At 35.5% G+C, this 21,840-nt stretch overlaps 1 protein-coding gene across 14 annotated transcripts in view; it reads left to right on the top strand.

Annotated features, from left to right (window-relative positions):
- The window catches only part of CEP170 (centrosomal protein 170), a 129,066-nt gene that overhangs the window by 40,007 nt on the left and 67,219 nt on the right, over positions 1-21,840 (top strand). For all 14 annotated transcript variants that reach the window (XM_050771371.1, XM_050771361.1, XM_050771353.1 and 11 more), the window contains 5 exons: positions 340-421; positions 11,258-11,313; positions 11,410-11,572; positions 12,890-13,024; positions 21,077-21,553. In XM_050771371.1, the coding sequence (XP_050627328.1) occupies positions 340-421; positions 11,258-11,313; positions 11,410-11,572; positions 12,890-13,024; positions 21,077-21,553 (913 nt within the window). The remainder of the gene's footprint in view (positions 1-339; positions 422-11,257; positions 11,314-11,409; positions 11,573-12,889; positions 13,025-21,076; positions 21,554-21,840) is intronic.

Raw genomic sequence — 21,840 nt, 5'->3', positions numbered from 1 at the left:
ACCCTGATGGTATATTAACAGTTAAATATTTTACCCTTTACGATTTGCCAGCTTTAGATTAGGAGCTTTTCTTGGCACCATTTTTAGGAACTATTCTAAGTGCCTAAATTCATCTTGGCAGCACTGGGTTCTTTGTGTGTTACCAGTAATAGAGATAAAAGGCTTAGTATAAAATCATTTCTCATCCTACAGGCTGCATGGCACATCTTATGATACTCAGGCTGTATTAGCCACCATATGATACGTACTTTTAACTCTCAGATTTGAGAATTTGCTTATCTAAAATGTAAGAATTAATACCTCATATGTAACCTAACATCTTTTTTTGTTTCCTTGTAGACTTTTGTGAATGATGTAAGGATTCCGGAACAGACTTATATCACCTTGAAACTTGAAGATAAGCTGAGATTTGGATATGATATCCTTAAATGGTTTTATGTACTTATTAAGTTTATTCAAATATGTTTACTGTGGTGTAAATTAACATTTTTGAAACACAATTCACAATATAGATATGCCAGAATTTCTATTTATTGGGTGCCTTCCTATACTAAAATACATATGTATTTTTAGTTATTATGCCTGTTCCTAAAAATAATCCTGGAAAAGTTGGTGGACTCAGCGTTTGTTTTTTTGTTTTTTTTTCTCTCTCTCTCTATTTATATAGTTTCAGCAGCAGTCTCACTGAAGTGCTATTGCATATATAATTTGAGCATCAAAGAATGTAACTGGGGAGAGGACAGGGGAATGTTTAATTTTAGTCCGGCCTAGGGATTGCTTTCAGGTAGAACATGATGCATGAATCAGCCTCCTGGGATGAATGTAAGAATTTAAACCTACTTTTCCTTCCATCTCTCCCGTTACTGTTTTATGCATCACAGCTATATTGCCTATTAAATACAAACTTTTCAATATCCTGTGTCTTCTAAAGACCTACACTCTCTGATTAATCCACAATATGCATTTAGTGTGTACTTAAAATTCTTATGTTTAAAATTAGGAATCTAATAATTGAACAAGAACATGATTGTATTAAATTGCATGGGGTAGCGTGAAGAATCTCTAGTGAAGGGAAGGAGCATGATTGCAGAAGAAGGAAGACATTTCCATTCATAGTAGGCAAGAAGCTTTGTAAAAAGGACTTATGTACATTTAATTAAAATACAGCTATTCCATATTATGCTGAATTTTTTTTTTGAGTTTTAGTTTTTTTGAATTACTACTTTTATCGGGACTTTGGTAATAAAGAATGTATTAAGCATAGCAATTTGGATGGACTTTTGTCACTGTAGCAGAAAAAGTGTAGTCTCAGCTAAATAGAGTTGATGTCCAAAGTAAATGTATTAACACTATATGAAATTGTTCCTTGAAATTTATGAAAAATAGGCTAGGTCCTGTGGCTCACACTTGTAATCCCAGCACTTCAGGAGGCCGAGGCGGGTGGATCATGAGGTCAGGAGTTTGAGACCAGCCTGATCAACATGGTGAAACCCTGTCTCTACTAAAAATACAAAAAAAAATTTAAAAATAGCCGTTCATGGTGGCACGCACCTGTAATCCCAGCTACTCCAGAGGCTGAGGCAGGAGAATCGCTTGAACCCAGGAGGCAGAGGTTGTAGTTTGCCAAGATCGCGCTACTGCAGTCTAGCCTGGGCAACAAAGCGAGACTCCATCTCAAAAAAAAAAAAAAAAAAAAAAAAAAAATTACAAAAAATAATATTACAACTTTTTAAAGTTTAAATCTAAGAAAGTTTTGTAGCATACCTTATAATGTTCACACTTACAGAGCCAAAGGAATATACAAAAAGCCAAACCATTAAATAGTAATACTTGTGTATATTTTAAGTCTTTAAAAAAATATGCGTCAGTGAAATAATTAAGAATTAGCATTAAAGCCTTAATGAATGGTTGTCATTTTCTACCAGCCTAAGTTTCATCAAGAACAAATAGAAGTGTATTTTGAATTTAGGTACCTCCTTTAATCCATTTGGCATCAACTGTTTTGAATCATGAGAAAATACTAGGAAATTCAAGTTTTAGTAAAACTCTGTAAAGTTAACTTTGAATTTTATATCAAGAAGAAACTATTGAGGAAGAAACCTCATGCTTTTATACATAGTATACCATTTTCTTAACAGCAAACTGACATTTTTCTCTTACATACCAGGTCATAATATGTCTGTCTAAAATTGTTGGGACAAATGTTTTGTCCCAAAGACTTTCTTAGGGTTGTACACTTAATGTTGAGCCATAACTACTGTCTGGATGCCCAGAGGAGGCTCATATAATTTTATTATTTTAAAATAGGATCTGTTATAGTGGCAGAAATCATATTATATATGTAATTTTAAAAGCAGATTTTATTTACTTGTGTCTGTATTTAGCTATACTAGTTAGAAGACATTTTTGTACTTTATTCTAATTAAAATTAATCTTAATAGGCAATCTATAAACTGCTATACTTTGGAGTGAAAAACGATTTTAATTAAAATGCTACAGCAGGCCGGGCACGGTAGCTCACACCTGTAATCCCAGCACTTTGTGAGGCCAAAGCAGGCGGATCACCTGAGGTTAGGGGTTCAAGACCAGCCTGGCTAACACGGCGAAATCCCATCGCTACCGAAAAATACAAAAATCAGCTGGGCGTGGTGGCGGGCACCTGTAATCCCAGCCACTTGGGAGGCTGAGGCAGGGAGAATTGCTTCAACTTGGAGGCGGAGGTTGCAGTGAGACGAGATTGTGCCACTGCATTCCAGCCTGGTTGACAGAGCGAAACTCTGTCTCAAATAAATAAAATAAAATAAAATGCTACAGCACTAGAAGGAGCAATTTAACATGGATTGAGACTAGAATTAGGCAACATAAGTCTCTTTTCTAACTGGAGAAATAAATGATTTGGAGAAACACATACTCAGTGAAATATACAAGCTTTAAAAATGACAGTAAACTCATGAGGAGTACTAAAATGCTGCAGTAATCAAGAAAAACCAGAAAGTGGTCATCTTCAGGTAGCCAAAAATGAGGCTGATAAGGAAACCTAAGTTTATTCGTTTTCTAATTATTTATTAAATGTCCCTTATGTTCCAGGCATAGTCCCAGTGGTTTGGGGGAATATAATTGTGAATAACATAGATCATAGTCACTGTCCTCCTGTAGCCTACACTTTAATGGGATTGAAGGGACTGACAACACACACTAAGAGTGAGGGTATTAGAGGATGGTAAGTTCTGTGGAAAAGCGTGTGAAAGGGGGAGGCAGAGCGCTAGTGTTGCTAAGTGGGAAGTTAGAGTTTTGAAAAGAATATTCATGAAGACCTCAGTGAGAAGCCAGCACTGGGGCAACGATGCGGAGAAAGTGAAGAAGTTAGCCACGTGGACATGCGGAGAAACTGGCCTGCGAACAGATGAGCGTACAGTGCACAGGGCTTGAAGCAGAGACACGTTCGACGTATTGGAGGATAGCGTTGAAAAGCCAGCGTGGTCGGAGCCAGCAAAGAACTTGCATATATTAGGGGTCAGAATATATCAGTTGTCATAGGATATTATACGGATTTTGACTTATTCTGAGTGAAATGGGTAGTCTTTGGAGGTTTGGTTTTTTTTTTTTATCAGAGGAGTGATAAGTGACATATGTGTAAAAAGATCTCTGGCTACTCTTGTTCAAAGAAAACTAAGGGTGAAGTGGGCAGGCGTATGAAAAGAGAGACCAGTTAGGAGGCTACTGCAGTAGTTCTGGTGAACAATAAAGGAGGTCTGGACCAGGGTGATATATCTGGAGGTAGAAATGATTCAGTGTGTATTTTGAAGATGGAGCCAATAAAATTTTCTGATTAGATTGGATGTAGAGTAAGAGAAAGAGTCAAGGATGAACCAGAATTTAGGCCTAAGCAATATGAAAGAGGAAGGCATCATTTTAATAACTGATAGAGAACTCAGTAGCAGAGCAGGTTTTGTGGAGAATATGGGAAGAATCATCTCAAAATACCAGCTCTAGGCTTAACCAGGTTTTCACAATTTTTCTGTTTTCTATTTGATTTCTGTTATCTTTATTCTAAACTTTCTCCTAGATAGGAGCTGAGGCCATTCAGTTGAGACCTTTCTTTTCTCGTTCTGGTGTTTAGAGCTATCAATTTTACCCCAATTTCTACTTTAATATTTCTAATTTCCCTTTTGATTTTTTCTTTGAGTCATAGATATGTTTGTTTAGTTTCCAAATATTTGGGGAGTTTTCCGCTATATTTCTGTTACTGATTTCTAATTCCATTTTGCGCAGAGAACATACTTTGTATGTCTCAAATCCTTTTGAATTCATTGAGACTTGTTCAGTGACCCAGAATATGTTCTATCTTGGTAAATGTTCCATATGTACTTAAAAAGGATATGCATTCTGCTCTTTGGGGGTTGGAATGTTCTATAAATGTTAGTTAGGCCAGGTTGGCTTGGTGGGTGTTCAGGTCTGCTGTATTTTACTGATCTATTGTCTTCTTACTCTTTCAATTAATAAGAAGGGGGTATTGAAATCTCAGGCTATAATTCCAAGTTAGCCCCTCCTTCTTGCAGAACTTTTTGCTTTGTCACTTGCAGCTCTTTTATGAGTTGTACAGACAACTGGGATCATTATGTTCTCTTGATGAATTGTCCCCTGTATCGCTATGAAATGATCTACTTTATCCATAATAAGATTCTTTGCTCTGAAATCTGGTTTGTCTTAATATCATAGTTGTTCTAGCTTTCTTTTGTCTATTTACATTTTTTAACTTTTACCCTGTTTGTCTTTACATATAAAGTAGGCAGCATGTAGTTCTTACTTTTTTATCTGATATGATAATTTCTGCCTTTATTTGGTGATTTAGGCCATTCACATTTAATGTGATAATTGCTGTGGTTAGGTTTAAATGTATCATCTTGAAATTTGTATGCTGTTTGGCCCATTAGTTTTATGTTTTCTTTTTCTCCATTTCTGATTTCATTTGAGTTATTTGAATAGTTTTTATTATTTCATTTTATCTCCTTTGTTGGCTTGTTAGCAATAATTTTTTGTTGTTGTTTTAGTGGTAGCTTTAGGACTTAAAATTTGTCTTTAATTTCAAGTTTTATCTTCAAGTGACATTTATACCACTTTACATATTATGCAAGGACGTTACAACAGTATACTTTTGGGGCTGAGCATGGTGGCTCACGCCTGTAATCCCAGAACTTTGGGAGGCCGAGGCGGGCGGATCACGAGGTCAGGAGATCAAGACCATCCTGGCTAACACGGTGAAACCCCCGTCTGTACTAAAAATACGAAAAATTAGCCAGGCGTTGTGGCGGGTGCCTCTAGTCCCAGCTACACGGGAGGCTGAGGCAGGAGAATGGCGTGAACCGGGAGGCGGAGCTTGCAGTGAGTGGAGATTGCGCCACTGCACTCCAGCCTGGGCGACAGAGTGAGACTCTGTCTCAAAAAAAAAAAAGAAAAAGCAGTATACTTTCTTTTGTCCTACTCATACTACATTGTTATTAGTAAAAAGTCAATTGTCATTTAAAGAAGTTTAAATAATTAAAATATGTATTTTGAAATACATTTTTTATACCCTTTGTACTTATGTCTTATACCCATGAAGCTTCAGTTTCTGGTACTCTTCATCCCTTTGTATAGATCCATATTTTCATATGTCAGTTTGTTTCTACCTGTCGGACTTCCTTCAACATTTCTTGTACTATGGCTTTGCTGGTGATGAATTCTGTCAGCTTTTATATGTCTAGAAAAGTGTTTCACCTTAGTTATTGAAAGATACTATTGGTTGGGCACGGTGGCTCATGCCTATAATTCCAGCACTTTGGGAGGTCGAGGCGGGCGGATCATGAAGTTGGGGGTTTGAGATCAGCCTGGCAAACATGGTGAAACCCCATCTCTACTAAAAATACAAAAATTAGCCAGGTGTGGCGGCACGCGCCTGTAATCCCAGCTACTCGGGAGGCTGAGGCAGGAGAATCGCTTGAACCCAGAAGACAGAGGTTGCAGTGAGCCAAGATCACGCCATTGCACTCCAGCCTGGGCAACAGAGTGAGACTGTATCCCAAAAAAAAAAAAAAAAAAAAAAAAAAGATATTATTGCTGGGTATGGAATTCTGGGTTGGCTTTTTCTTATTTTTAGCACTTTAAAGATGTTGCTCCACTGTATTCTCACTCACATTATTTTCCTTTGTCCCTGGCTTTGAACTGTTTGATTATGATGTGTCTTGGTGTAGCTTTCTTCTTTCTTTTTTCTTCCTTCTTTCTTCTTTTTGTTTGTTGCTTTTTATTACCCTCTTGGGGTTTGTTGACCTTCTAAAATCCTGTGGCTTTATAGTTTCAATCAAATTTAGAAAAAATCTCCACCATTATTTATTTTAAAGTTTGTTCATCTCTTCTGGGTTGATTTCCATTGATTAATTTTTACACTCACAGTAATTTTTTATTGGATGGCAGGCATTGTGAATTTACTTTGCTGAGTGTTATATGCATATTTTAGTATTTGTATCAATATTATTTGAGCATTGTTCTGGAATACAAGTTACTTGGAAACAGTTTTATCACTTTGGGTCTTTAAGATTTATTAGGCTTCTAAGATTATTCTGGGCTAATTATTACCAACAACTGAGGCAAGACCTTTCTGTATGTTCTATGGGAGGGGGTCAGTAAACCCATTGACCAAATCTGGCCCTCAGGCTGTTTTGCACTGCAGAGTTGAGTAGCTGAAGCAGAGATCATATGGCCTGAAAAACCTGAAAGATTTACTATCTGGCCCTTTACAGAAAAAGTTTGCTGACTTGTGCTCTACCCAGTGACTCATGAATAATGCATGAGGTTTTACAGTCTGGCTGTTGGGAGTAGGTAGTACTCCTGGCCCTGTGTGGGCACTGGGTACTATTATCTCTAATATTGTTTTCCAGAGACTGAATATGTCTGGAATTCTCTTTCTGTGCAGGCTTCTCTTCAGTACTCAGTCCTGTGAATTCCGGTAATGTTGATTTGCTTGGACTGTTGACTTCATTTCCACCACAACTCAGGGAGTCTGCCAGGCTCTGTCTGGATTATTCTTCCTCGCAGTGTGACCTAGAAACTTTCACAGGGCAGTGAGTTGGGGCAGTGATTGGACTCTTGCTTTGTTGCCCTTCTCTCAGAGATCATTGTCTTTTGTTGCCTGAAGCCAATTGTCTTGTAAAACATTGTGTCATGTGTTTTACCCATCTTTTAGTTGTTTAATGTAGGAGAATAAATCCAATTCTTTTTACTCCATCTTATCCAGAAGTTTAAGAAGTTGATTTGGGGCATGTTGAATGTAAGGTTGTATACAGGGGTGAAGTAGAAGCTAAAGATGTGAATGGGGATTTTTATTATATAAATAATATTTAAAACCATAAGACTGAATGAGACCATTAAGGGACTGAATATAGATTGATAAGAGGTTCAAGGACTGACACCTGGTACATTCCCAATATTAAGAGATGGGTGAGATTAGGAACCAGTAAAAGAGACTAAGAAGAAACCACTAATGTGCTAGGAGGAAAAGCAGTGTACAGTATGGTTTCCACATTTCATGGGAAATTATTTACACATTACTTAAATATCTTGAATCACAAGATCCACCGCCTCATCATTTTAATAGTATAAGTCATCATAAGTAAGAACCCAGTACCTTGTATTTTAAAATTGTGATTTATATATTTTCCCAAAGAAGTTTTATATTCCTGCATAATGGCCCACAAAATGATTGGGTTAATCATATTGGAAACCAGGTTAAAGAAAACTCCAACACATGTCATAGCGTCTAAAACTATAATTAATCTGTACTTCCAGCACTATATGTACCACTGTTTGGTGGGCTGTCCAGATAATGGCTGCTGAAATGATCAAGGGGAAGTTAAACGTAAGCAAAAATTAAGCACTTTCATTAAGAGAAGTTAAGATTTTTCCTTATTTATGTGGTTGATATCCATAACAAAACATGGACATGTTAATATTTTTCAAATTTCAAAAATAGAGGACATTTCTCAAAGCTTAAAAGAACTAAATTTTTAAAATTAATGGAAATGAGGTTTTTTGGATGAAAGAATGAAGTGATAGAGAAGTTTAAATCAGTTGTTTGAAAACTGTGTTTTTAAAGAACAGGGTCTTGTACAAGTTGGAAAGATAGTCATCTCCTAAAATAAAATGATACATTTTTCTGAAGGTATAGGCAAAATTAAACAAATAGATAAAATTTTCTCCTTAGAAAATTTCCTGCTCTTAACTTTCTTTTAAACTCTTATTGTCTCCTAGGACGTACCTTACTAATACTCTGTGGACTCTAATTTAGCATAATTGTATGTTTTATTATCAATTATTGTTAAATGAGGGAAAATTTCCATATTTTTAATGAAAAGGAAACAGTTTTGGGTAACTCAAGAATTTCTAGGGATAGCCTTATTACATTTTTTTTAAATCACATGTATAAAATATATTAGTTTTGAAAAATAGGTTTTTCTGATCTTTCCTTGTATAAAATAATTTTATTCAAGTATTCTTACTTATCTGACATGATTTTTGAAAGACATGTTTACAGTGATATCTGACACTTCATATTTTAGGTCATACTCCTTGGAATGACTAACGCTGTTTAAAATTTTGCTCTGTTTTTAATCTTGTCATTAAAATAAAAGAGTGGGAGGAACCATATCTAAGAACACATTACTAGTGTTCAGGGGAGTGTCCACAGTCCTACTTTTAGATAAACATTTCTTGAATAAATTGACTTAGGTCAATACAGGGGGATGGCTTAGAATAGCAGTCATAGTCTTATATAAAGAAATGGGGAAATAACCTATCAAATTATGATTTTTAATAAATAAGAATTCAAACTTTTTATAGCTTACTGATACCATAAGTTATTGTACCTCAGTTTGTCAAAAGCTGGGGCTAGAGCAGTCTCCGGATCTCACCGTTACGCCAGAGTTCCCGGATGAGTTAATGACCCAAATGAGGCTTCTTGAGGTCTTCTTCGTTTCCACACACAGAAACCTTTTTGGAAGGTAAAATGTTTGAACTTTAGAAGGATGACTCCTCTCAAGCTCTCCATGACCTGAAGCGTGTCTAGGTTTAAAGAGGATACCTTAGATGGGCCCTGGGAGATTGCCTTTGGGCACTCCCAGGAGGTAAGCCTGAAGCACCCGAAAACCCTCACAACAGGCTGAAATCACTTGTGTTTTCCATGGAAAAAACGGTAATGATTGTCACTTTTTAATGCCTTTTCCCATAAAAAAAAAAAAGTAGGAATGCTATGAATTTTCTCTAGCTGTTTATGAGTTTTTGGGGGATAAAACAAAGTTACTAGACCATATTATTATTATATTTAAAGCAAAGTTTTTACCATAATATTGCTTCAGGGAACTCACATCTGTAACGACATTAGATAAAGAGCAATTTTCAGAAGAGAATGAAAAACTTCAATAATATCTGCAGTAGTCGTGCCAGTGTTTTTCTACATTATATATACGTGTTTATATAAAATTCATATTATATATTATATAAATATGTGAATGTATGTATACTTACCAAACTCTAGGTTTTTTCTTATAATAGCTTAATCACATTTTTTGTCTTTTTAAAGAAATTTCAATAGCTTTAGAGGTACAAGTGAGGTTTTGGATACATGGATGAATTGTACAGTGGTGAAGTCTGGGATTTTAGTGCACCTGCCACCTGAGTAGTATACATTGTACCTCAATAGGTAGTTTTTCATCCCTCATCCCGCTTCCGACTTCCCCACTTCTGATTATCCAGTGTCTATTATACCACTCTATATGCCTTTGTGTACCCATAGCTGAGGTCCCACTTGGAAGTGAGGACATGCGGTATTTGGGTTTTTGATTCCTGAGTTACTTTACTTCGAGTAATAGCCTTCAGTTCCATACAAGTTGCTGCAAAAGACACTATTTCATTCTTTTTTATGGCTGAGTAGTATTCCACGGTATATATATACCACATTTTCTTAATCCACTTATCAGTTGATGGGCATTTAGATTGATTCCATATGTTTGCAATTTAGACATTATCTTTTATTAAATATACTTAGTTATGAGATGTGTATTTCCATATGTACCAGCAAATATATGCCAGTGTATGAATGTGACAAAAAGGAAAATTTTAATATTTCAAGGCTATGGGAAAAAGCAATGTAGATTAATAGGAGAGCCCTGGCCTGGGATTCGGTTGACTAGACTCTTGTTTTGGTTTCTGTCCGTCCACTGCCCAAGTTCTGTATTTATGAAACGGAAGGATTAATAGAATTGAACAGAATATTTCCCAAAACTCTGTATATTTACAATTCTGAATTTTTATTATTTTAACAAGTAGAAACCTAGAGTAAATACTCACAAGTTTCCCACTTCCCTTATGCTTGGGAAGTCATCTTTTTCTCCCCAAGTAGTCATGATAGTTACAGCTTTCTACCCTTGAAGTCATAAGTGCTCTGAACTGGCAAAGAATAGAATTTAGTACATGGTTATAAAAGTCCTTTCATTACAGAGTTAAGTAATGGTGGGAAATGTGACCTCTACTCTTTAGTGAATAGATCTTTTTAATATACAGAGGCATTGTTCTTTTTGGCTTAATAATGAAGGCATTCATTATATCTAGCACTTGGTTCTAATCTAATCTTGGTATAGAATCCATTGTTTGATAATGTAATAGGACCTTGATTGCAGTTCATGGAGAACAGTCATGGCTGTGGTCGCTGTAAGGACCCTAATTATAGCATTTCTTTTGTACTTGCAAAGGGAACTATATTTTTATCAATGCTTATGAAGTTTGAGTAATCAAATTCTTTTAGGAATTGCTGTTGATTAATCCTCGATGAGATATTTCCTTACATTTTTGTGATTAGCTATCAATATAATTTGATGCATGTTTTCTTATGTATATGTTTTCACATAATTTTCTTCATTGTAGTTCTATTATTGTTAGTGAAAATTGAAAATGTCTCTGTGCTCTGATTAATTACCCAGTTGTTTGCTTCTTGAGGGCCACGTTTACTTAAAATTAGAAAACTTGCTGGATCTTAAGGTTTTTAGTATGTTTAAATGAAAATGTTTATATTTGTGAGCATATTTTAAGATTTAACTATTCAGGGGAAATATAATAATTCTGCTGTAATTGCCTGTTGAAATAGAACAATTTCCAAATTACATTTGATGATCATTTTTAGCTCAATTACAAGAAATTTGAGGTTATATTCTTCCTTAGCCCCGTTTACATACAAATCTTTTCACTGTAGTACAAGGAGAAATGAGGGTCCCCGAAGAAGCTCTTAAGGTAACAGTTTTTACTTAACTTCTTTTGCAAATCTACTATTCACTATGGTTGATTTTACTTCTTGATGTTTCACTTCCATTTTTAAATGTTTTACAGCATGAGAAGTTTACCATTCAGCTTCAGTTGTCGCAAAAATCTTCAGAATCAGAATTATCCAAATCTGCAAGTGCCAAAAGCATAGATTCAAAGGGAGCAGACGCTGCCATTGAAGTACAGCACAAAGCTACCGAAGCACTGAAATCCGAGGAGAAAGCCATGGGTAAGCTGGCCTCTCTCTGAAGACCGTCTTTATACTTGATCTTGAAGACACTGCATGCTTTGTTCTCAGAAAGTTGGCCATGTCCATATAAAAATAATGTATAATAGTGATAATTTCAGAGTGTGTTTTAATGCTGCCAGTGCTTTCATTAGGAAACATTATAAAACACATAATTATATATGGCAGTTGTATATAGGTGTGCTTAATATGTTTAAATGTTTAAGGGAAGTAAATATAGTCATCCTCCAGTATCCATGGGGGCTGGTTTCAGGACAAAACTCCCATGAATACCAGAATTCATGATACTGAAGTTCCTTATGTAACATGGCGTAGTATTTGCACATAACTTATGCACGTCTCCTCCTGTATACTTTAAATCATCTCTAGATCACTTTAATACCTAATACAATGCATACACATCACTTCATTTGTGTAGTAGTACTTGGCATAAGGCAAATTTAAGTCTTGCATTTTGGAACTTAGTGGAATTTTTTTCCCCAAAGCATTTTTCATCTGCAGCTAATTGAACCCATGGATGCAGAATACCTACAGATTCAGAGGGTTACCTTACAGTATTTTTATTATTTCATGTTTGTCTGCATTTTCTTCTGCAGCATAACAACAAAAATGAATTAAAAGGAAATTTTTAAAAATCAAATGTAGCTGTATCATCATATAATAATTTATAATTCTCGGAATGTTATAAAATGCCTCACATAAATAATCCCATTCAAACAGAAACAAGTTTTTAAATGGATAGGCATTACTACATTTGCTCAAACAAAAATATGTTAGTTCTGTTAAGAACTAGTTTGTGTGCCCTTGGGCTTGAAAAAAATTAGAAAATGGGTGCTCATGCCAACATTTACTTTAGCTTTGTCTTTTACATTTAACCTTAACGAGCCATTTCTGATCAGACTGGTTTTGTTCTTCCCTAGTTAATTATTGCCTAGTTTCAACAAACTTGTTCTTCTGAGGTCACTTTCTGTCTAAATTCAAGTAAAATGCCATTTGTTACAAGTGGTTCAGTTATATACCAAACAAGTCATAACACTTGAAGAAAAAGCTACTGGGATATGTAGCACGTTGTTTGACTTAGATACCACCCAGTGGAAATAGTATTTATTTAGTTATGTCCAACATTGGATAAGATCTTATCACAAATACAAAGCTATTCAGGATAGATTACATTTTAGCTATCAAGACTGTACTTTGCTTTTTAATTTAAGTAATCAACCAGGCAGTTCTAGCATTCTGCGAAAGCGTATTTTTTTCTGTTTCATCTGCTCTAGACAGATTTTTCCCACCTCTTTCCAGATATTTCTGCCATGCCCCGTGGTACTCCATTATATGGGCAGCCGTCATGGTGGGGGGATGATGAGGTGGATGAAAAAAGAGCTTTCAAGACAAATGGCAAACCTGAAGAAAAAAATCATGAAGCTGGAACATCAGGTAAAAAATCTCAATCACTGTGACATTAAATGGATATTTTGGGAAGCATCTGTAATCTAAGCAAACAGCTGTCTACCATGAAAAGAGATGCGCTAGTATTCTATAATTTGATGTTTTTTAATTGATGAATGTTTTAATGGCCTTGTTATTTTAATGTAAAATTTAAAATTATGAGTGATTATAAGCAAAGTATTAATTTTAATATCTTTATAAAGCACCTTTAAAATATTTTTTACAGTTGAAAGGAGATGTTAAGATTTGGAAAGCAGATTAATGATGTAACTAGGCATTTTAAGTATATAAGAATAATTATTAAAATATATCAATTAGACCAAAATAGTGGGCACTAATTTTGTGTTTTATTAGATCCCCAGCATGTAATCATATTTTTAAAATAAATTAGTTAATTTATTCTTTGAGATGGGATCGCACTGCGTTGCCCAGGCTAGTCTTGAACTCCTGGACTTAAGCCATCTTCCCACCTCAGCCTCCTGAGGAGCTGAGATTATGGTACACACCATTTCATGTCCAGCTTAGTCATATTTTTAATTGAGCAATTTCCACTTTGTTCAGAAATGTGATATGAAATTACAAATTCTTCAAAACCTCAGTGTGCTCATTGTGATGAGAAATGGCAGCAACAGGATTAGTTGAGTTTGGCAGCCAGCATGAAAAAATAGTTCTGGGTCAGATTCTCAGAGTAATAGTCAAGTAACGTATGTTTGATATTTCTGATACTGTTAATGGAGTGGTTCAGTCCATAAACCAGAAAATCAAGACTTCCAGGAAATAAATGGAGGTGTCAGTTGCCACATAAGGACCTTGCAAAGACGTGAGAACAGAAAGATGGAGCAGCCAGTTTTTGAGATAACAGCAGATAAGGATCCAGAACTGGATCTTAAAATCCTGTACTTAAACAGGCACCTGGGCTCAGTATGGAAGACTAAGTCTGGCTCTGAAACAAGGATAAATTTCATGAGAACTCTTTTCAATTTTCTACTTTTCACCCTAATTCTACAAAATAAATAGTACATTTTTCTTAGCTGGAGAATGAGAACATTGGTTCTTTAGGTATGCTCTAATGGATACAAGTCTAAGAAAGCAAGCATTGTCAACTTGATCTTACGGTGCCCAAGGCCGAATTTGTCAACTTTGCAAATAAATTCCCATCCCAGCTTTATTTGTTTCTGTCACCAGCAGTTTTCATCATGCCCATGCGCAGAAACAGTATTACTTTGCACGCTTTCAGATGTAAATAACAAATGCTGCCTGAGACAAACAGGAAAGAAATTTCCTGGCTCACATAACTGAACCCCATCAGGGTTGTTTACTTCAGCATCTCAGCAATGTCGTCATCAGCTAGCTAGCTTCTCTCTGCCTCTCAGTCTTGCTCTTCATAGTGGTTGCAGACTGAGGAGTTTACCCTCACTCTCATAGGCTGCCTGCCAGTAGCAGCAAGGGGTACATGCTGCTTTGATCATATGCAACAGAAAAGCGAAAATGTTACTTCCGGAAGACCTTCCAGAATTTGGAAGAACTTTGGCAAAAGTTCTCAACATCTCTCTCATCTCATTGACCTCTCACAGGTTCAGGAGAGGGTCACCTGCTTATTTCTGAACCAGTCCCTGGCAAGGCAAGTTAGATTATCCTTAAACCAGTCTTGCCCACCTTGAAGCTGTGTGTGGTGTTAGTTTTCCCCCAAGCCACATGATCTGTGTCGGGAAAGAGTGGATATCAGAGACTTTTGGAGTCCTTTGAGGAGGAAAGAACAGGGAAAGGATATGGAAAGAAAACCAAGGATGTCTGCTTTATTTGTAAATTTTGTGTGTTCCCTTCCCTTCACCTTGTTTGTGTAATCCTTAGGTCTGTAGGTCTGTTGCTTTCCCCACACTGCCCCCCGTCCTGAGTCATGAGTGGGCTACCAACCTCCTGGTTTCAACCCTCCTGCAGTTTATTTTGTATAGTACATTTAAATTGCTGTTTATTTTCTTTGCTTAAGAAACTACAATGACTGTCTTTTGCCTGCCAAATAGATTTTAAACTAAGTTTTCTATGTCAAAGTTTTCTAATTTTGTCCCAATTTCCATGGTCGCTTTACCAGTTGTTTGAGTGTTTACGTCCCATTACCAGTTTTTTGAGTGTTCTCTCCCAGTGCATCCCCTATAAATTATGCTAATTCCTGCCTGCTCTTTTCCCACAAACATAAATACACACATACATTAGATGATAAAGAGATACATTCTAAATGATGTCTGTATATTTATCATCAATACCTTACAGTTTCATTCAGTATGTTGTGTGTATGCCTCCTCCCCACAACTAAACTATACATGTCTTATTCAAGTACCACATAATATACTGTCATTGTGCCCTAGAGCCACCTATTACTGAGAGGGGAAAAGATTTCCCAATTAGGTGATTAAGAAAACATAGCTGAATAGAATTATCACCGAACTCTGAAAATCACTAATTTTTATCTTGCCATTAACATTTTTAGCCCTCCCCTGTCACACACAAAACAGCTTTTGAAATCTGAAGCACATAACTTCTAACATACAATGAAGTGTATATGTAATCTTTATACAGCAGGCATAACCATGATTTACAGTAATAGCTAACACTGCAATAGTGTTTACTTTATCCAGACATTCTTCTAAGTGCTTTGTATGCATTTAATTATTTAATCATCACAGGAGTATTTAAAGGTGTAGTTACTGTGATTTTGTAGATAAAGAAACTAAGGCATACTGAAATTAATTTACTTGTCAGAGTCACCCAACTACAAATAATGGAGCTGGGATTTGAACTTAGATTGCCTGACTCCGGAGTCCATGCTCTTAAGCAGAAGAAGTTTTAATATTTCAGCCATCATTATTCTTGTAAACACAACCACTCTAAAAGCGTATACTTCATAGGGTACAGATACTTAAACACTCCAAAATCAAATAGCCATACAAATTGATCCCTCATAGCTCAGCATAATAAAATAAATTTCAAATGTGAAGCATCCAGCAGTACTTTCATCTCTATGAATGTAACTGAATTCTCAGCTTGTGTGCTCTTTCTGCTCGATGAACAAAAGCTGTCTCATAATCTTGGCATTCTTTTTGAGTAATAATTCAGTGATTTATGTCTTGTGTCAAATTCCTTAAAGTGCCCTGTCTGATTAGTAATAGCCTTAAGAGACTCTCACTTGCTTTCTTATGTTAGTATGAGGATATTACTGTTTCAGGTTTATCATTTGCAGCTTTTTAAACTATAGGATGAGGGAAATAGATTACTGTCTTGAAATAATTTGACGCCAGCAGAAATTGTAGAATCGGATTTGAAATGTATATCAAGTGTTCTTTAATTTGATCATTTTGAAATTAAGGTATTTTTAAAAATTTAAACGTTCTTTTTTAAGTTTCAAATTGTGGAGTATACGTGATTAGTTTCATAATTTACCCTGTAAGCATACTCTTAGTGAAAGCAAAAAGGGATTTGCTTCTTAGTTATTAATTTTTAGAGTTACATTCCAGAAAGTATAATAGTGTGTTTGCTACCTAGTAATTTTTAACGTCCCTCTCTGAGGGTTCATATATATCCAGAAACTCTGGAAGACTTGCCATATGGTTTTAAAAGCCCTGGTTTAAGCAGATATTTACTTTAGAGCAATTTCGTTCTCAGAAATTGTGTGACTATTTTTAATCGTATTAAGACAGAAAATTTGTCCTCAATTTATTTACAGCTATGCTTTTCTACCTCCTAACTTGGTCTCAACAATTAATTTAGGTTATAATTAAAGGCCTTTGACTGTTGCACACATTTTGAAATGGCATGTACAACTGGGCATCGTAGATTTTTGGCTCTCTTATATTGATTTTTAATCCAGTGAAACTAAATTTGGAAATGTTCAAGTTGTAGCTCCTTCTAAGCAAAAGGAGCTTCTCAGGTCTTCTTAATTTGACATACTTGAACAGACTAGGTTTGATGGATGTCTTAAGCAGAATGAGCTGTTATAATTATAGTCCTTGTCATCTCAAATAAGTTTAATATTTCATTGAATTTAGTACAGAAGAATGAAAAGAACATTTATTCTGGATGAAGTATAAGTATCCCTTATAATACATTGTGTTAAGGTAACACAGTCATAAAGTACCTTAAGAGCATAAGCAGATTATCACCAATTGCTTTTCTGGTGTAGATATATGGAATTAATTACAGCATAGTCATTAAATAATTTTTTAAATGTAGTAATTGAGGTTAATAATATAATATTAGTCTAAACAAGTATTTACTATATTATTTAGTTTAATTTGGTATAACAAAATGAGTTTTGAAGATAGATGAATGTTAAATTTCTAAATTCCAGAATATGTTCTGTCAGTGTTCTGAGGGAGGAAAGGTGCTTTATTTTTCTGTGTTGATTAGAAGACTCCTCATAGTTTTTCTATTAGGCACTTCTCAAGTGTAGTTGAACCACACCTCATCTGTTTTTATCATCTTTAGGGAAATGAGTCTTTCCACATAATGAATTTTCCAGATAATTGAACTTTACTTTTACAGTTGATAGTTTTTTTTAAAGTTTAACCATTTCCTAAGTTTCTATTAAATTCATTACCCATATTACCACCTTCTTTTTTTTTTTTTTTTTTTTTTTTTTTTTTTGAGACGGAGTCTCGCTCTGTCGCCCAGGCTGGAGTGCAGTGGCGCGATCTCGGCTCACTGCAAGCTCCGCCTCCCGGGTTCCCGCCATTCTCCTGGCTCAGCCTCCCCAGTAGCTGGGACTACAGGCGCCGCCACCTCGCCCGGCTAGTTTTTTGTACTTTTTAGTAGAGACGGGGTTTCACCATGTTAGCCAGGATGGTCTCGATTTCCTGACCTAGTGATCCGCCCGTCTCGGCCTCCCAAAGTGCTGGGATTACAGGCTTGAGCCACCGCGCCCGGCCATTACCACCTTCTTAAGCAGAGAAGGTTCAGTATAATTTAAAACTTCTTCTTATGACTCAGAATCATCATTAATCATCAATATCAGTATCACTATTATTATTCATGTATATCAAGAGCAATATCGATATCAATACTCAATTATATTAATAATATAATAATACTGACATTGCCTTACAATAATGTCCTCAGGAGACTGTAGTATATAAGACTGTTTGCCCTATGTACTGAATGGTACTGGACTACCATGTTTTTGGGGCCATTTGTCTGCTCTTGTTTTTCATCTTATCTCTACCACTTGGTGCAGTCTGTCTGTCTTTAATGCTCACTTTTTGTACCCTGCCCAAGATTTGCTACATGTGGTCTGAGTAAATAGTAAAAATCTCTCAGTGAAGATCTTAACTGTTAGTAAAGTTTATGAATACTTAAGGATAGGCATTGTCATATCTGTCTTGGGTTTTTTAAAGTTAGATTTTGGTATTAGCTTTTTGTCTTCCTGATTCTCAGCTGTTTTTGAAAGTTGAGGGAGAAGCATTTATTTGCATATCTGCTTTGTTCTGGGTAACTTACATGATCTCACTTAATACTCATCTCACTAAATCTTCACAACAATCTTATGGGAAGATACTGTTTTCTCACTTTATGATGAGGAAAATGAGGATTGCAGACTGATTAGAGATAAGATTTATGTGATTTCAGATCTTGTCTGGGCTTTGCACGAAACAGGCTGCCTGGTTGTGATCATCAGATCATAACATGCTGCCTTTCCACTCTGTTGTGCTGCTTGACATGGTTAGGTGCTTGATTTCTAGATGAATTAGTTATTAACTTGTGTAAGTCTCAAGTTTCTAGCTTTGAGTAAGTGCGAGTTTGAAGTAGTACTAACTTGGGAATGGTAACCTCCAAAACAATGCAGTGCAGTTGTTGATCTCAGCTGTCTTAATGCATGAAACATGTTGAAACATGTCAATATTAGCATGTGAACTTTTTTTGCAAGGGAGGAAAATTGAGATAATATTCCTTTGAATCATAAGCAACAAGTGGTTGATAAGTGCTATATCCCTGGCCAGCTTTTTTGTGTTACTTGCTTCATAGCTGAGCCACATCAATTTTATTTGGCTCCCTGTGTAGTGGGTCAGTTTGACTTGGCTCTCTGTGTAATGGTATTAGAAACTACCATCTTAACCTTGTTCTGTCACCTGAAGGATGAGCAAAGCAAAAACAAACTATATGTATATATCTGTATGGGGGGAGGGAGAGAGGACAGGTTTATGAACAAGTTTATGATCAAGTACAGTACATTGTACATAGTTAAAAAAAATCACTGTCTGAAAAAATAGAAAAATAACATTAATGAACTATTAATATATGAGGAGTAGTTAATATTTTATTCTAATGGAAATTTTAACTAACATGACTTCAGAGTAAACACTCAAAAGTCCAGCTGAACATTTTATTTTTAAGAAAAAGATAAATTAACTCTTTATTTAATCAAACTTTTTTAAAACTTTAGGTCGTGTCATATAAATGTATGATTATTTCTCTGATAATGTAGAGTTTTTCCAATACTATTCTTTCATGTTCAGTGATAGGAAAACTGAGTAGATTTTAAAAGGGTAATTTTTTACAGTGAAAATTATAATCTTTCATATTACATGTTCTCCTTGCCTTCTGTTTAGATTTTTTGACACTTTATTATTACTATGTTTATTGTGAAAATGGAGTTTGTTGTCTTCAGTGCCCTACCCCACACATTTGATTACGAAAAGGGATGTTACTATATCATTCTTCTGTAACCTAAAAGCAGTCAGGTTTCTTATTATTTCATATTCAGACTGCTGTCAAGAAACCAATTATAGTACCTGACAGATCCCACTAAAATTTAATCTTTGAAAAGATGTTTCAAAAGATCAAATGCTTCACTTACTTAGAAAATGTTTGGAAACAGCCTAGTCTCCCTGTATTGCCTTGTTTTCCTAATAAATTGTCTGTAAATGATTTTTCTATTAATCTGTTTAAAAGCAGAGTTTATTTTCAAGCTTTAGGGAAATATACCTCATTTGAACTTGCTCTTCATCTTGATAATGGACGTGCTTTGCTTCTTCAACAACAGGACAATATCATCTTTAATTTTTTTCTTTTGCATTTGCACTACCTAATAACATGCCAAAAACATTTTAGTTGTCATTTTCATTTATTCATAAATGCATTTTATTCATGTATTTTATTCATAAATGCATCTGTTTTTAGACTGTTGTATTAGACTCTGAGGCGATAGAAGACTAGTGATAGTGTTCCAGAGTTACTTGCTCCTTCTGCCAACTAATGTTAATCTGAGGTTTACAATTCAGCTTTCCTCCAAGAATTTTTGACACTTTTGCATATTCTGCTGTATAGAAAAGTAAACTGATTTTCTTCCAGAGTCATTGTCTGGAAACTGAATTTCCCATTTTAACCTTATTTCTTTCACACTGCTGCTTGGATTGCAAACCACATGTTTTAGTCTTTATAAAAAGTTTGTATCTTCTTGCAAGGATCGCACTTCAGCAATATCTTTGTCATTCTGAAAGTAATGTTTCTGAATGTAGTGGTGAAGAATGGTAAGTGGAATCATTACTTCCAGAAGATCACTTACATATTTACTTCATGTTTATATTCTCATTTGAGTACCTGTTCTCCTTTGAAGCACTACATGTGCTACATATCTCATCTTGGTGACTTGAGAAGGAAGTTCATAGTTTTTCTGTCACTTTTTATGTATACATTGAACATGCATCTCCATCTACATTTTATTTTAATTCTTTTGGACCTTAATGAATTCTAGATCCAAGTTGGAAAAAATATGGACTTAGCCATGCAAGATCCATTTCTTACCTGCTTTGCTCTCATTTGCCATTGCTGCTGCTTATCTTGCATCCCCTGTTGGTAATCAAATAGCATGTTTATAATCAAGATTCTTTTTTCTCTATGACATTTGTTCTGTAATATAAATGCCATTGGTTTTCATCCAGACTGTGATCTGCCTTCTAGTTCTCACGGAGTAGTACACATGGCCATTACCAGACTGCTTCAAGTGCCAGAAGCAATCAAATATTTTGAATTTTCTCTTATTTTTCTCATTAGGGTGCAGCATAGATGCCAAGCAAGTTGAGGAACAATCTGCAGCTGCAAATGAAGAAGTACTTTTTCCTTTCTGTAGGGAACCAAGTTATTTTGAAATCCCTACAAAAGAATTCCAGCAACCATCACAAATAACAGAAAGCACTATTCATGAAATCCCAACAAAAGACACACCAAGTTCCCATATAACAGGTGCAGGGCATGCTTCATTTACCATTGAATTTGATGACAGTACCCCAGGGAAGGTAACTATTAGAGACCATGTGACAAAGTTTACTTCTGATCAGCGCCACAAGTCCAAGAAGTCTTCTCCTGGAACTCAGGACTTGCCGGGGATTCAAACAGGAATGATGGCGCCCGAAAACAAAGTCGCTGACTGGCTAGCACAAAACAACCCTCCTCAAATGCTATGGGAAAGAACAGAAGAGGATTCTAAAAGCATTAAAAGTGATGTTCCAGTGTACTTGAAAAGGTTGAAAGGTAAAGTGATTTGATCATTCAGAACTTCCTATTTTATGATAAAGAAAATCCAGTCTGCAGTTACTATACTACTAGTAGATATTTACATGGTAGAAAACATTCTGCTTTTTTCAAAGGTTATATTTAATTTTAAAACTCAAGAGGAAGCCACACCACCCATGTCCAACTTCCTCGCTCAAATTAGTCTTTCTTCATTTTCTTGACAAAACCAGATTGGTTTTATGAACTTATATTTATGCTGTAAAACATGTTTCTTTTTCTTCTAGAAATACAAAATTTGTTAAGTT

This window comes from Macaca thibetana, chromosome 1, assembly GCF_024542745.1.
Source record: "Macaca thibetana thibetana isolate TM-01 chromosome 1, ASM2454274v1, whole genome shotgun sequence".
Lineage (NCBI taxonomy): Eukaryota > Metazoa > Chordata > Mammalia > Primates > Cercopithecidae > Macaca > Macaca thibetana.
The sequence above is the reverse complement of the archived record's forward strand: the minus strand, read 5'-3'. Positions and strand labels throughout refer to the sequence as shown.